Below are 16,296 nucleotides of genomic sequence, written 5' to 3'. Positions count from 1 at the left end.
TGAGGCTAAAAGTCGCGAAGAAGATTCCAAAAGCATCGACTTTCTTCGATAGAATTTTCTGTAGATTTTAGAAGTACTATAATGAATCGTTTATTAACGACTATAAGATGACAAATCAAACTTGGCATTATCTCTCTCGATTATTAGTATTTTAGAAATTTCATGCAGACATTCCTGCAGGCATGAAACGGTATTAGAAAACATTCGCGATAAGCAACAATAATATTTTTTGAAAGTGAAATATAACAGCGATATTTCCACCAGTATTTCATTGAATATCACCGATAACGCGGTCATAAATCTTAATTATCGTCATTATTTATTGCGATTCATATCATCTTTCTAAATTGGATTCAACGTTTCTTCGTGCGACAAGAAATTTTTCTCAGTTTGTACAATTCTTTTTTTTTTTTTTTTTTTTCGTTTATCAAACTCATTGGCGGGTGAATCACGCGCAGATAACGATTCACCTTTTTCCGGCATAAGCATACCGTACGAATGACGATGAAGAATTAAAATACGGGCGCGAAGATTATTAAGAACGACAACATTATTTGAGAGAGTGTATGAGAGAGAGAGAGAGAGAGAGAGAGAGAGAGAATTCTTTTTCGAGACGCCTGTAGGATGATTAAAAGTTTTTTAGAAACGAGTACGAAGTCAATTGTTCATATGATTAACGTGCAACAAACAAAAAAAAAAAAAAACGTGCGCGCCTTTCGACCATAGTCAATCGAAATCGTCGATACGTTATAATTAAGTCAGGGCGAGAAAATCACTCGAGATAATTACATTCACATGCGCAAAAGCAGCGGTGTGGACACTTCTAAGTGTATATATATATACACACACGGACACGTACAGATCATACTCGTAACACATATATATGCGGAGAGAGATTATAATAAATAGCAGAAAAATTATATAAAAAGAACATCATATAAGAATAATAAATTTTATCGTCGCCCAGGTAAGTCGGTAGTTTCGCGAGATGTATAGCAAGAGAAGTATAATAATTAAGAAAAAAAAAAGAGAGAGACTTATGTGGATATATATCCTCGACGGGCCGTGCGTTGCGCGTCGATTTTTTTTCATCCGAAAATTTCCGCAGGACCAGTCTCGAGATATCGTTAACCGAGTATTCTCGAGAAACGGAAAGTATCACTAAAAACAAATCGAGTTGCCGCAATTTTTATAAAATGTGAGAATACATATAGGATTCGATCGATGCGGTCGGTTTTCGCGAAAATCGATTGCAGTCTCTTATTGATAACGGATTTAATTCTCATGATCCGGATTGACGTGACGCGCACGTCGGACCGCGCATTTGATTTTTCGTTGATATTTAAGAGTATACCGCCCACACACGTGAATTTTCCAAGATACGCCGTTAGATCGAGAGAAAACGAACGATGCAGACGAGCGTGGTGTATCCGATTCATTAATGAAGGATAGAAACCATGTCGCGGAAATTGTCTTTCTTCAACATATAATTTCGTACACAAAAATAAAATAAAAATTATGTGGCACCTTGCAGTGGATGTCGAGAGAATTTAATATAAATTTAAATTGTAGAATAATGTATAACTAAATTAAAGAAGAAATTTCTTTCTCTCCAAAGTCGCTCGTTCACGAGAGATTCTAAATGGAATAAATGGACGGACGACTTTCTGTCAAGTGTATTTTCGCTGTCGCAAAGTATCAAAAAGTTGAGAATCAATATATTAAGATGATTGAGTGTAATGGCATAGGTGATCGGTTTCAAGTCTTAATTATAGAAATTGTTTCAATACTGCTCACGCCTAACTTTAAGTAAATATTTTATCTTTTGGAAAAGAAAAGAAAATATTCCGATTATTGCTATGTATAGTGATGAGGAAATGAAATGAATCGCGATGAAATGTTCATAATAATTTATGCCTCTATTCTGTTTTCGATATAATTTTGCACTCCAATCGATATAAAAAAATCATGAAATATAAAAGATCACTTTGAAAGCTGCACTGATTAATAAAATTAGCGTTTCATTTAGATCGCAAATTTTATTGACCCGTGCAACTTTTAAGGCTCATGAATATTCGACGGGAATATTACAGCATCCAGGTACAAACGTATATTCGTCAGAAATGAACTAGATATACTTTGACATATATCTTCTAATTTAAATACGCATTGAACATTGCATTCATTGATAGCATATCGGAAGAGGGGACAGGGAGAATAGATAGAAACCGAGGAGATTATGAACAGATAGTAAATAAAAAAAAAAAAAAGAAAGAAAAGTACGCGCGCGATGAGGATCGGAGAGTATCGATCATCCGAGCTTTTCGAAGTCAATGCGTTTGACGTTTAGAACAAGTGTGTTATATATATATAAATATGAACATTATAAATACATATTAAAATTTAGATTTATATATATATATATATATATATAAATATATATGTAAAAGAGAATGTTATATATAGAGAAAAACGGCAATAGGACGGGGCCTGCAGAGGCACAGAGAGAGATATCGATTATATTATATTATTACAATACTTTCTTCACACACGAACGTTGCTATTGATATACTTTTATTGTATGATTATCGTTATATTATTATTTAGTCATTATAACATTATTATGCCTCGAGCGAGATCAAATAGGATCGACAATCTTATTATAACTGTCTGTTACTTTTGAATATTGCGATTACGCCACCATCACGAGAAGCGTGACGAGTGATTAGCATACGCGAGAAGGGGATATAATTGTAATATCAATCGGCTGTAATTAATTTCGAACGAGTGTGCGCGAAATTTCTCGAGATTTATCCTGCCGTGATGATGAATTATTACACGATCCACTTCGAGCTTAAATCGTCTATATACGAATGGCAGCCTCGCGGCTGCTTGTATGATTACAGCAGTTCTTTTCGATGCAATTATCGAATAAATCGGATCAGTAAAAAATAAAAAAAGCACCGTATCTTCTGATTAACGCGTAGTCATCTGATATCACGCAAGCCAGTTGCGTTACATTTTTGAGTGTTCTTCGAGAATCGTCAACTGGCTTACTCAGATCAATTTCAATCAAAGTGATTCAGAATTTAAGATAAACTTTTAGATGAAATTTTAATTAGTATTTAATTAGTAAATTTAATTAGTATTTTTTTCAATGTTGCGTAAAATGTCTCGTCTGAAATTTTCTGAATGTAATTGAGATGTTAGGAGTATGATTTGTTCCAACTGGCACGTATCGTGTATGCACAATCTAGAGTTACGTATTTGATGATTTTATCATCTCGAATCTTATATTAACTGTCAATTCTTCCTGATAGGTTCTCATTATTCGCGACTGTAAGAAACTGCGATTCTTTTTAAAGATTTTACACTGTTTAATTTTTTTATCTCATTTATATATAACTTAGTTAGTATTACTTTACGCGCCAATAAGTACTATAAGTATTTTCACTAGTATAACAGATGACGATGGCGGCGACGACGACAATGATGCTGATTTTAATTTTCCTTATCTTTAGTATCGATTATTATATACGCATATATCATACTCCGTTGTGTATTGTCCAATAACATCCCACATTATTTTGTAAAGAAGAATAAAAATATCTTGGGACACATAAAAAACGCAAAGGAGAACCAGCCATTTCAGCATTCAATTTGCTTATTTCATCTGAGATTTTATTCCAGATTTTTTGTCCCATGAAAATCATCGCATCTCTCCCGAGAATATGTATATTCTGTCATATTCACAGAACGTTGTAAGCGACGTAATGAAGGGACACCGGCGACACGTATCTAATGAAACTCGAATGCGACGAACTCAGCGGAATTGCATTCAATGGCGTAATCGTATTGACAGTGACAACTTGTTCACTCGCTCGTTGCGTCTGTTGTTCCTTCTCCGGCGTTGCTGCTTGATTGTCAGAAATTATGGTGCTCTTCAAGATCGTTGCCGCTGGCGTGATCGCGCCGGAAGTGCCTGCGGGGAAAAGCCGACAATTATTTTCGATAATTTGCGAGAATCTTGTTAATTGGCAAAATCAATTTACGATATTATGAACAAGCGAATTTGCAAGCCGGTCGCAATTCGAAAAGGGCGACCTCTCAGACTTGCTTTTCGGCCTCGGAAAATATGACCTTCGAAAAAAGAGAGAAAAAATCGATCGAGAAAAGTGAGAGAACTGATCTTAATCAAAGATATTCTCTATTATATGCAATTTAACTTTCTTTTAACGAAAAAAATATATTTAATAAAATATCGCATATGTAGAGTCTCGACGTGTCAAATTTTCAAATTAATCTAATCCTAATTATCCCAAACATGGGATAATCAAAATATTTGTACAACAAATTGTTTCGAACAATTAACGTTAACAATTACGTGAGAATTTGAATATTTTTGTCAAAAAATAATTCACGATAATATATTATAATGTCTAATAAAGTCGGAGCAACAGAGGAAAGATTGAATAAGTAAGAAGAGTTTTACAATCTTTTGAGCGACCTTGAACGATCGATGACTCTGGTATGGCGGAAGGCTCGATCTCGTAGATTCCATGGGAGATGCGGAATATCGGCACCGCGTTTCCGCCCGGTGTCTGAGGTAACGGCACACGAGAGGAAATTAATGAGATCGCCGGGATGTTTGCGCCGTCGACAATTTCCTCCGTCGCTTTTCCGGAGGATTCCTATTGATCATTTTTCAAAATATCGATGAGGAATTTCGGGACGGGAATATTTCGCGAAATTTTGAAACACTGATAGCTTGGACATTCCATTAACTATCTCGTTCAAGAATTTACAAATTTTATATGAAGAAACTGAATTCTTTTTATTAAATATTATTTAAAAATTTATAAGAAAAAATAAGATAGCTTCTTTCTAATCCATAATGTCCATGAAGTATATTGGAAAAATTATTTTACGAGAAAAGAGTTTTGAGAGAGTGGAAGAGAGATTTTAGAAATTTTAAAACTCGAATAGTTAATTTATACGCAAAGTGGGTAGCATAAAAATATTATCATTCTTAGAAAAATTATTTTTTAAAAATTGCAGAATTATTTTTTTATAATTAACGTACCTCACGCGAGTTCTCGTTCGTCTTATCGACGCCGCTTCTGGAAGCAACCGCTTGCAGACTCTCGTCGTTATCCTTTTTCAGCTCGTTCTTCTCCGCGTTCTCGTTCTCTTCCTTCAGCGGAAGCTTGGCTCTCAATTGTTCTTGCGTTTTGCCGAGATTCGCGTCACCCTCGAGTTTCCTTTCCTGTGCGTTGCCCTCTTGATTCATGTCAAGACTCTGAGCATGTTCATCCCTTCGCGTCGCCATTTCCAGAGCCTGAAGATGCGCCGTGCGCGCGGCCATCACTTCCGGCGTGTCCTGGACCGGAAGCGGCGCCTGCGGAAGATTCGTAGCGAATACTCGGAATCCATTCTCGCCGTCGGCGACGTATTGCGCGGTCTGGATCACGCCGGTTTCATCGACGTAGCTGTAAGTGCCTCTGGTCGCGCCATTGGATGTTCTGACCTCCGATCTGGCCGATCCTGGCGCGCTGTAGCCGAAACTGTACTGGCCAAGGCTGTCCTGATAGCCGAGGAACACAGACTTGGCGAAGCCGGAAGCAATCAAGCATTGAACAAGAAAAAGCTGAAAACGTGTGTCAGATCAGCCTATGATTATAATTTGCAGAGATTCGTATAACTTGCCGCAGTTTGCCCGCGGTTTGTATGATGTCTTATTTATCGTAAATTTGCGGCAGGTGTTAGGTGTTTAGGATTATGGATTAATATCATCCGAGATGATATTACAACGAGTATCAGTTGTTTACTTCGAGAGCGGCGTGAATCGAATCCCTGTTGCGTCTGTCATAAATTTATTGCGCTTCAACATTTATGCCTAGATTTTTAAAATAAAAATTTTCTCCACTCTTGTGTAATTTTTAACTCTGCCCGTACGTATTAGACTACCACTGTATTAATTATATAATAATAATCTAGCTATAGATAGAATATAGAATATAAAGCCTCTCGTTCACTGCTTTTATCAAACAGATTTCTCGAATAAAGTAAAAATTTCACGACACGAGGAGAGAGAAGCGAACCTCCTCCGCCGAATAATTTATATCACGGACAATTTTTGTTAGAGATAATCCTGCAGTCGCGAAACCCACGTAAGACCACCAACGCGACGCGCATCTCAGAATCGATATCGGTCTTCCTACACGCGAAATAGCCAGGACCGAGCACTTACGGACGCGATCTTCATGGTGATCTTTACGTATCGACGACACGTCGATTGTGTATCCTCGATTCCGACACGCAGCCAGGACACCTTTATATACGCGATGGCGTGCGACCACGCCCTGAGGCAACGCGTGGTCCTCTTCCTTCTCTCGCGAAGAAAAATTCGTCAAGCCAACGAAGACCGCGATCGCGTCGAAAACTGGTCTCGTGAGTGTCTTCGAGGTCGCGATCATCGGAATCCGGCTTCGGGACAGAGAGATGCCTGGTTTCCACCAGGCGACTTTTTCCCGAGCCAGGATCCGCCTCGCTCTACGTCTCGCTACCGCCAAGGTCGCGCGTAATCTCGCGCTCGTTATCGCGGGGGAAAGGAAGGGTACCGAGTGGAATCGCGAAGAGGAGGATTATTAGGGACGCTAATTTATCGCTCCTTTATATCCTCTCGATCGGTCAGCTTAGGGGTGCGGGGGATCTCTCGACTGGTTCGCGAGAATCGTTTAAGTCTATAAGATCTTACGGAGACTACGAGATGAGATGCGAAATATTTTATTACCGTCTCGCTATTTGAGTTTTGTCGAGACGAATCGAATGCTCGAACCGCAAAATGCATTGCAGGAGATAAACGATTTATTTTATATTCATTGTAAGATAACAATTTTTTACAATATTTTTTATGGTATAATGTTTCTGGGTAAATGTATTTTCTATTTTTATAAATCTAGTAGAATGCGCATAGTGTCTTGGCTGAGAATAATCTTTCTATAAACAAGGGATGGATAAATATTCTATATATCTTTTGTTCTTTTGTCGAATAAAAGCATTTTTTACATTTGACATTTTATTATATAATTTTTGATTATATAAAACTTCTCCATTTGTCTTCAAGTGCGAGTATATGTTAAAAGAGATCAGCGCAGAATTTATATTAATACATTAATTCATCTTTAATTATAATAATTGCCTTTTACAATGATTTCATAATTCTTCGTTACATAATCTTATATATTTCCTTTTTTTAGTATAAATTATGAAGACCAAACCTTGCTGCAATTATATCATATATTGAGTAAAATGCCCCACGATAGATCGTCTCGTAAATAATGATGCAACAAGAAAGAGATAGAAGAGAGTAACCGCTTATGCGTAATCCATTACTATCTAACATGCGACTATTCGACACCTAAGCTAAGAAACATGTCTTTTCCGAAAGGGTGCTTTGGATAAATCCTTTCTTTTAGTAAATCAATCTGCCGTAAGCGAGAGCTGGACCTGCGATCGCCAGAGCATCCACGGATCTCGCGTTGTTCACCGGATTCTGATCGTCACGAGCCACCACCGTTTCCGGCACGTTGTCCAGGGATCTACCGTCGAGATCGACGGGTACCAGAGCGACGACACCGTTGCCGAGCAGCAACGGGACCACGGAACCGTCGCGGAGTCGCGCGAGAACGTTGCCTTCCAGGTTGATCTTCTCGTTGACACGCCCGACTTCCGGTGTATTTAGAACCGTTTCGGTAAGGATCACACTGTCGCTGGTTTGCGACGAATCCGTCGCGCTATTGGATCTCGCAGCCTCGTTCGCTAAATTGATCTTCTCTTCGACGTGCGCGGCCGCGTGGGCCGCCTTGGCTGCCGCGACTTCCGGCGTGTCCACGACCCTACCGTCGACGCCAAGAGGCGCGCCGTCGTTGACAAATCGAGATGACGATTCTTGTTCTCGTAACCCAATCGATCTCCCAGCTTCGTTTGCCGAATTCATCCTCCTCTCATCGAGATGCGCGACCGGATCTTTCGGCCTGTCCAGGGTCTGTCCGCGGTTGATACCAACGGGTGTCAAGGGTGTCACGTACGTCAACGGTACGGATAGAAGAGCGGGCTTAGCCGAGACCAGACTGATCAGGCCCAGAATCACGATCGCCAAGAGTCTCATCTCTCTTTGTCGAGATATCCAGAACACCGGAAATGACGGTGTCTTGTTCAACACAATCGACGACGAGGACAGTGCAATGTCACGTAGGATGCACTCGATGCACGCTGGCGCGGCCGCTTTTATAGTCCTCCTAGATCACGTAATAGGACGATCGCGAAGGGAGGAGACCTAGAATCGTCCGAGAAACGGAAAGTGGTGCATGCGGTGATCGGCCATTTCCGTTTCGCTGGAGCAAGGTGAGCCTGTAAAGCGAGAGCTTACGGCGGGATGGCGGGAGACGACGGTGGGATGAAACGGAGAGGGATTTTCTTTCTTACGAGGTCGGGAAGACACACGATCCCGTTCCCATTTCTCTGCCAGATCGGCCGCGATCTACAAGGTCACGCTTGCGACATAAAGGCTGCGTCGCGATCGCGTAATCAATGCTAGGAGCGGGCTTATTGTTGTTTTTACTCCATTAGGTAAAAATGCCTTTCTATCTGTCTGCCAGTCTACCTGTTTGCTTGCCTGTTTACCGTATTACTTAATTCTTGATTAACCCGATGTGAAAACGAATTCGTCAATCTTTTTGCACCTATTGTTTTTTACAAATTTTTATAATTGATCTAGTATATTTATAAATTTTTCCAAATAAATATAAAAAGTAAAATTAAAGCGCGTAATAATTTACGGTGCTCATTTTTTACTAATAAAAAAAAATGTATCTTATATATGTAAAAATTGAATTATTTATAATTTATTAATAATCAGTTACATTTAAATAATTTCTCTCTTTAGAAAAGAAAATAAATTTTAAAATTTATCGATATACTTATACATATAACATATTTTATAACAAGCGTTGATTTTTTTAAATACTTTTTGAGCTGAGAATGATTATGATTATGACTGCTACACATTCTTGAAAATTTTGATGCAGAATTTAAATTGTGGTGAAACTTTCTTTATCGCTGATATTTCATTTAACGATATAAATCTCTTCAATAAGCAATCCTTCCTTCATCAAATAGTTATCAAATAATTGTAAGTCGTCCAAAAGACAAATAATTATATATTTACATCAATGATAAAATTCAAAATGTATAAGGAAATCATCGATAAATGAGCGACGCCAAAAAAAGCGTGCACGACGAATCGATCATTTCTATCTACGCAGATTCGATCGATCGAGTTGAAAGGAGGAGGGACCAATTTAGGTGAACGTCGTGAGGGTCGTGAGTGCCGACAGAGGTGACGCTAATCACACGAATGAAAGCGAGACGACGATGGTCGTCAATGTCAGATGTATACCGATTGGTATACCTTGCGATGGACATATCCTGGTAACATGAAGCGTTCGGCACAAAGTCTCTTTTTCCGACGGGGTATATATAAAGCGGCATTGGACAGGGTGCAGGACATATTATCCGAGCACCTTGGCGAGTACTGATCATCGGTAGCGCTAAAAAGGAGCTAAGCGATTCCATTCAACATGAAGGTTTTTGTGAGTATAAATTAAAGATTTTAATTCTGAAAATATTACGGTATATTTTTTTTATTTTATATTGTGTCGTTTGCGATTAAAATAAAGAGACGTCAGATGAAAATTGATGTTCCTGTATTAGCTTTTATTTAAAATGCTTGGATTACGTGAATAGATTATTATTATTATTTTTTTTTTTTTTAATAAACCAAACATTAAACAATTTTAGATTAACATATATTAATTAATTTTTTAATGCATACAGTATATTTGTGTTAAGATTAAACGATAATTAAACAATTCTTTTCTCAGAACTTGCTTAAGTAAATACAAAAGATCTGAAATAAAATATAAAACTTTCTGTAAAAAAAAAATAATATTAATATACAAAAAATAAATCTTCCTCTCCTCTCATGATATACTTTTCAGATCGTTCTTTCCGCTGTTCTGGCTTGCGCCTTCGCTCGTCCATCACTGATTTACGCCAAGCTAGTACCCGGGGCACCGATCGGCCTAGATGGCCGGGTAGTGGACACCGCGGAAGTAGCGTTGGCCAAGGCCGAGCACGCGGCCGCTCACATCAACGAGAAGATCAATCTGGCCCAGGAAACCGTCAGATCGGCCGATGTGCTGACTTACGTCGCGCCGGCAAACGGCGTGGCCGTGATCGGCGGGGCCCAGCTGGTGGAACCGGTCGCGGTAGCGACGAAACTGGTGCCCGGGGCGCCGATCGGGCTCGACGGGCGCGTCGTGGACACGCCGGAAGTCGCCCTCGCCAAGGCGGAACACGCAGCGGCGCACATCAACGAGAAACTCAGCCACGAGGCCGCGAGATCGGCCGTTTATGAACAACCGCTCGTCTTTCTGGGTCACGGTGCGCCGATCGCTCGTCTCTATATCCATTGAATTAAACTTGTTATGAAAAAAACGCACAATAACATTGAGATGTAAATAAATTTGGCATGGCGTAATTCTGCGAGTATTTCATTTCAATTATTGCTCTCCTATTGTACGTTAAGGAATCACAGCTAGATTTTTTCGAAGATGTCCTTGCGAGACTTTCTCTGACTCATACGAAGTTTCGAATTAATTAATATACTTTGCAAAATATTCCGATACATTTTTTATACTATCGCTAATTGTAAAGCAAATATTTCATTTCCGAAATTTGCGTAAAAACTTGCAAAGATGCAATAACTAGCGACAAATGCTATGCAACTGCGTTCTAACAGGCGTATCTTATACAGAGAATATTTTATTATAATACCATATAAATTATAAATCTTTTTTCAAAATTTAGAACTCTCTACATATTTATTTCGTAAACAATCGTTCTTTTCTCTTTGTTGAATTACATAACGAAACTATTCATATAATAGTTTGGTGTCGTCGCACGAAGAATACATACCTAATTAGACATTTAAATATCGATTATGAAAAGAGAGCAAATTTTTTTTATACACCGTGATATCGTAATTGTAATCGAAGCTTATGCGGAGCTGTCAAAGTGATAAAGTAATGCCATTAATGAGACGATGACTTTTTGATCTCAGGAAAGATTGTTTGCACCACAATGAAACGTTGCAATCCCATTCATGAAACGCAATCATTTAGGAATATGCCTTTTACAAATTTAGTAAGTGAACTTATTGTGAGTGAAAATTATTATTAACGCGCTTGCCATTTTTATAAACTTTTTATGCTCATCTCAATCTCTCGATATCTGTATCTATTAATGTTACGACGAACGTTTCTTGTAACCGCTTATGTTGCCAAGCATATATGTAATCTCGCTAATATAATAATGACATAATCATTGAGAAACGATGACGATAATAGATTTGTTGCGCACGATTTTCGGTCATTTCTCGAATGAGTGATTTTCTAGGTCACCTCATAAACGCTACATGGCCTATGTAACATTGGCAGGCAGCTCCTTCGCATGTAATCAATGATGAATTTTTCGCGAGAATTATCGAAAAAATGTATCGGCCGCTTTGCTCTTTCTCGTGTTACACACACGTTATTTTCTTTTTCTTCCGCGAATGATTACGCGACATTCGCGCTTCACCGAATCGCACAATGTGAAATCTGCCCAATCTAAGCTAGCAAAAATATTTTATCCGCTTTGCGGTAAGATTTGCGCCGCGATGACTATCCCGCGCAATAATAGTCACACTGTCACTTTCGTAACATCGATATTTCTCGCTCGTCGAACGAACGACTCAGGGGTGGTCGCAACAAATCATTCGTCGATCCAATCGAGCGCGACGATGCAGATTGATAAGCCGTGTGATAGTGAAGTAACGACGGGTGTTAATGAGCGAAACGGCGAGGAAAGGCGCGGCCCCTCCTACGATGACAGTAACGCGTCACCTTGCTTGTTCGCATTTACCGGTGCGCTTTGCAATGTACGATAAGTTTTTATATCGAGCGATGTCAAAGGTTTGCGCGACACACCTCTTGCATACGTCGTGTTCGGATCTATTCAATACATATTCGATATATTGTATAAAACACACGTCTTTATAGAAGATATTAAAATTATCTCTCTGGGTTGACCTTCTAAAATCTATTGCATTATATAAAAATTAAATAGAAATTTCTACATAATTATACACTAGAATAGAATTTTAATTTAAGAATAGAATATAATATTTTATAATTTAATTATAGAATTATAACTATAGAAGTATTATAAACTAAAATTAGAATATTTTGATTTAAAAGATTATAATTAATAAAAAACGTTTAAAAGATTTATACGACGAATATGTTTGAAATCATCTTATATAAAATTATTGCAGAGATCCGTATATGCCTTAAATGTATTACAGCAATGCGTTTTGTATCACGGGAATGCATTCTCAACGCATTTCGTCCTTCGACTTTGAGTCCTTCGAGTCGTTTGTTCAGGGTTGGTAAGTCGTTTAACGTTCAAATACACCTTTGTTGTTTCTCAATATCGCGTGGTCCATTCTATCGGTGGACGCGATTTAATCAGATTCATTCGAAGTGTAGTGAAAAATAGAGGTTCTTTGATTCAATAACGCGATAAGGACAATGAAACATTGAATTAATATATGCGTTATTAAATTCCAGCCGCAGAATTTTGGTCGACGCGAAAAAAGAAGAAATATCGTAAAAGGAAACCCGTGTAATCGAGATATCTTTCGACGTTAATTCCGTGAACGAATATCTTCGGTCTGTCGCGCGCACGCGAGAAAGATCGATTGCAATTTAAGTCTGTCAATCAAAATGCAATAGAGTGCACTATTAGCTGCCGCGATACGTTTCCGATCACGAGTGCAGGAACCCCGTTCAAATGTCAAGGTCACCGATGGCGAAAGGGAGAAAGAGAGAAACGAGAGAAGGAGACAGCCTTCCCTTTTCCGATCCCCGAGCAAACATCCCGGGTTAGCCGATCACCTCTTTGGCTCCCTCCAGGTCGCCGGTAATCGGTCCACGTGGGAGGGGACGGACGAACGCGACTATAAATGGTACCGACTGGCTGTTCTTCAGAAACATAAAACGCCGAACCGACGTCCGGCCCGGGTCCCTCAGTCCTGAGAGCGAATACTGACAGAGGCAGCAGCGCTCTTTTTTTTTATCAGGAAGAAGGCGTGGGAGCCCAGCGAAAGATATAAGACCCTGGACCATCATGAGAGGCCTGGTAAGTAATCCCGGGATAAAGGAAAGTGAAAGGTTAATCGAAAGTAATCGCGAGAAATGTCGATCGAGTGACTCAATGATTCGATAAGCAACAATGGTTCAACAATCGATTGCGCGTAAGCGTTAAAAATTGACGATCATTAAAATGAATCTAGGAATTTTTATAATAAAAAAAAAAAAAAAACAGCTAGAAAGGTAATTGTACATAAAAAATAAAAAGTACACATTTTTTCACACGAAGTAAATATTTATCGGCATCTTTCTTAATCTTCTCTCTCCTAGATTTTCCTACTCGCCACAATGGTGACCTGTAGAGCCGCGTACGTCGGTCCATCCCCGTACGGGAGTCCCTTGATCCACCCTCAATCCCAACAGATCGCCCCGAGCTTCGCGCCACCGGCTCCGGTCGGCGAGGACGGAAACGTCATCGATACACCGGAAGTGGCGCAGGCGAAGGCCGCGCACTTTGCCGAATTCGCGAGAGCCGCCGCCCGCGCTGCCCAGGACGAGAAGAATCAGCAACAGCCGTCCGGTTACAATCCGCGCGTCTCGTCTCCGACTTACAGCTATCCAACGGCCGTTCAATCTACGGCAGTGCCCTATCAGAGACAGGCCGGCGATTATCAACGACCTACTCCGATCTATCAGACGGCGAATCATGTGCCGGCACCGCCAGTCTACTCGCCAGTTAGCTATCAGCAACTCCAGCAATACGACGCTCGGGCAAACTTTGTGGACCAAAAGAGTTACGCGCTACCCGCCAAGACCACTACCTTCGTGCCGGCGCCGTTGGCCGAGGACGGGACGGTCGTAGACACGCCGGAAGTGGCGGCCCTCAAGGCTGCCAGACTAGCCGAGCTCGCCGAGGCCGAGGCTCGGGCCTACAAGCACGCGAGTGCTCATCCGAACGAGGACCAGGGTCAAGGTGAGACGAGAGAGAACTGATGACTTGTCGCGTATAGGGTGTGTAAGACGCGTAGAGTACAATCCGCTCTCTCGTCAGCTTAACAAGATCTCGAAATTTAATAGCTTGGCAGATTAGATCGAAAAGTTTCAGACACTGCCTTAACGTGAAAGTATAATAAATCGATAGAAATAATGTAATAAATTCTTATAATATTAAAGGCTAATTCTATTCTATGAAGGCTTAATTAGTTTTGTTGATTATATATTCTCACGTTCTATCTTGTTCCTTTAAATCGTCAAGTACTTTCTATAACGTTTCATTATGTGTGATTTTAGTTTATTCTGGATCGTCGACCGGTCCCGCTCCCGTCAACTACAATTCTAATCTAGGACATTACGGTGCTTCCCAACAATTTCCAGGATCCTCGTATCCTGGAACTCAGCCTTACGCCACGCAACAAGCGTACAATCCGTCGTCGGGTTACCAGCCTCAGCATTATCAGTCCCAGCGTCTGATAGGAACCTACTGATCCTGGCGCGAATCTGTACATACTCTAGATTAATAAATCGTTTTCCTCTTTTCTACGGACTTTTATTTTAGATTCACCTTTTTAATCACTTTTTTCTTACTATATGTTCATCGCAAATACTTGTATTGTGCCTTTTCTTCAAACACCCGATAATTGTGATATATAAAGACTGCTGAATAAAGATTCGATGGAAGGACGAACCTGAACATTTGTCTCCTCGTTTTCCCTCATCTTTCTTTTTATAATATAAAATTGTTTTTATTTAAAGGGATTTGAAACAAATATTTAGTTAAATTATATTAAATTTTATATCTGGTTTTTGTAAATTGACGAGCAGTATAAATCTTAATTATTACTACAAAGAACATTTCATGAAATGACTAACATTTCTAATACAAATCGTCTATTGTGCATCGAATGCATACAAATATTCGATTAACTAATTTCAACAAATTTAAAGCTTAGTTATATTAGTTTCCTTTGTAATTAATTGTGACGTTGAAAAATAGAGAGAAAGATTAATATTTTGAAAGATTGAGATGTAAATAAATGTGATCAATTTTAGATTCTTTTCTCCGCGAAACGCGGTATCTCTCGTGAAAGAAATCGCGGCTCACGTGATGTAATTCTTATGTCTTAATCGAGATAGAAATCGGAAGAGCGAGAAGGGAGCGACCGGATCATCGTGGGATACCGATTAGGAAAGCTTTACGTTTTGTGCACCACCGCGAGACAATATCGTAACAATCGTCCCGTACGACTGCGTGCGCACAATTTTATGCAAGCGAAAAGTCGGTCGTCGAGAGAAAGAAAGAAGTGCAATGTTCAATGCAATATACAATCGGCTAATCGATTTATCGTACCAAATTTACGCAGTTTATATATAAATTATTGATTTGAAAGAAATGTTGGGATTCACGTTATACGAGAGAGATACGACGTGATAAAATATTCTTCTATGATAAAATATATTTTTTATATTAAAACTTGTAATGCTAAATATACGATATCTGTATTTATGAAAAAATGCATTGTGAGATGCATTTTTGTATTTCCCAGAAAGACGTAATATTTACGACACTAATCACAATTTAAATCTGGGAACCGAGAAATATCATGTAAATCTTATGGAAACATCATCATCTAACGTTACAGTTGTGGATGTTGCCACATAGGTCACCGGTGTACGAAAGACGTGAGAACGAATGAGAGAGCGGAATAATAGCTTCGTTCCCCTCGAGAACGGACTCCGAGGATCGTGATTCGGCATACCGCGCCATGGAAAGGTCAGGAATCGTAACTCGTCTATGATGTGGAATATCCATCGATGCAAGAGAGATGAAACGCGAAAGCGGATTGACGCGAGTTTTAGTGAATTAGAGAACTTGAAATGGGATTTACTCGCGAAATCACGCTAAGCTAAAACATCATCTGAGTTTCGACCATACTTTACACACACGGGAAAAATGATCTCTCATCGAAATTTTCATGCGAAAAAATCCCTTTTATTCAGGCCTTTGGCCTCGATAATAAAGATTCGAGATTTGAACGATATA

The 16,296-nt window shown here is 39.4% G+C and overlaps 3 protein-coding genes across 3 annotated transcripts; 1 reads left to right on the top strand and 2 right to left on the bottom strand.

Moving 5' to 3' along the window:
- Window positions 1–3,748: 3,748 nt before the first annotated feature.
- LOC138934344 (uncharacterized) lies at window positions 3,749–6,265 on the bottom strand. The gene is made up of 4 exons (XM_070297969.1): window positions 6,251–6,265; window positions 5,084–5,647; window positions 4,508–4,691; window positions 3,749–3,982 (listed from the first exon to the last, which is right to left on the bottom strand). The coding sequence occupies exons 1-4, from the start codon at window positions 6,263–6,265 to the stop codon at window positions 3,750–3,752; spliced, it is 996 nt and encodes a 331-aa protein (XP_070154070.1). The 3' UTR covers window position 3,749.
- A 666-nt stretch (window positions 6,266–6,931) lies between these two features.
- Window positions 6,932–8,232, bottom strand: LOC138933822 (uncharacterized). The gene has a single exon (XM_070296846.1). The coding sequence runs from the start codon at window positions 8,168–8,170 to the stop codon at window positions 7,475–7,477; it is 696 nt and encodes a 231-aa protein (XP_070152947.1). The 5' UTR covers window positions 8,171–8,232; the 3' UTR covers window positions 6,932–7,474.
- A 1,182-nt stretch (window positions 8,233–9,414) lies between these two features.
- LOC138934343 (uncharacterized) lies at window positions 9,415–14,909 on the top strand. Its single transcript, XM_070297968.1, has 5 exons — window positions 9,415–9,653; window positions 10,062–10,517; window positions 13,219–13,305; window positions 13,587–14,229; window positions 14,547–14,909. The coding sequence occupies exons 1-5, from the start codon at window positions 9,642–9,644 to the stop codon at window positions 14,738–14,740; spliced, it is 1,392 nt and encodes a 463-aa protein (XP_070154069.1). The 5' UTR covers window positions 9,415–9,641; the 3' UTR covers window positions 14,741–14,909.
- Window positions 14,910–16,296: the final 1,387 nt, after the last annotated feature.

The sequence above is a fragment of the Polyergus mexicanus genome, unplaced genomic scaffold, assembly GCF_030449975.1.
Source record: "Polyergus mexicanus isolate NDT 795.1 unplaced genomic scaffold, iyPolMexi1.0 SCAF_6, whole genome shotgun sequence".
NCBI lineage: Eukaryota > Metazoa > Arthropoda > Insecta > Hymenoptera > Formicidae > Polyergus > Polyergus mexicanus.
This window is presented reverse-complemented; position numbering and strand designations above follow the sequence as displayed.

Bases quoted from the DNA above. Each gene is read 5' to 3' on its own strand.
- LOC138933822 (XM_070296846.1), bottom strand. From the start codon at position 8,170: ATGAGACTCTTGGCGATCGTGATTCTGGGCCTGATCAGTCTGGTCTCG.
- LOC138934344 (XM_070297969.1), bottom strand. The intron at 4,692-5,083 runs GTACGTTAATTA...AATGATCAATAG, and splicing joins CGAACGAGAACTCGCGTGAG to GAATCCTCCGGAAAAGCGAC. The intron at 3,983-4,507 runs GTCGCTCAAAAG...TTTTCCCCGCAG, and splicing joins AGAGTCATCGATCGTTCAAG to GCACTTCCGGCGCGATCACG.
- LOC138934343 (XM_070297968.1), top strand. The intron at 10,518-13,218 runs GCTCGTCTCTAT...GAATACTGACAG, and splicing joins TGGGTCACGGTGCGCCGATC to AGGCAGCAGCGCTCTTTTTT. The intron at 13,306-13,586 runs GTAAGTAATCCC...TCTCTCTCCTAG, and splicing joins GGACCATCATGAGAGGCCTG to ATTTTCCTACTCGCCACAAT.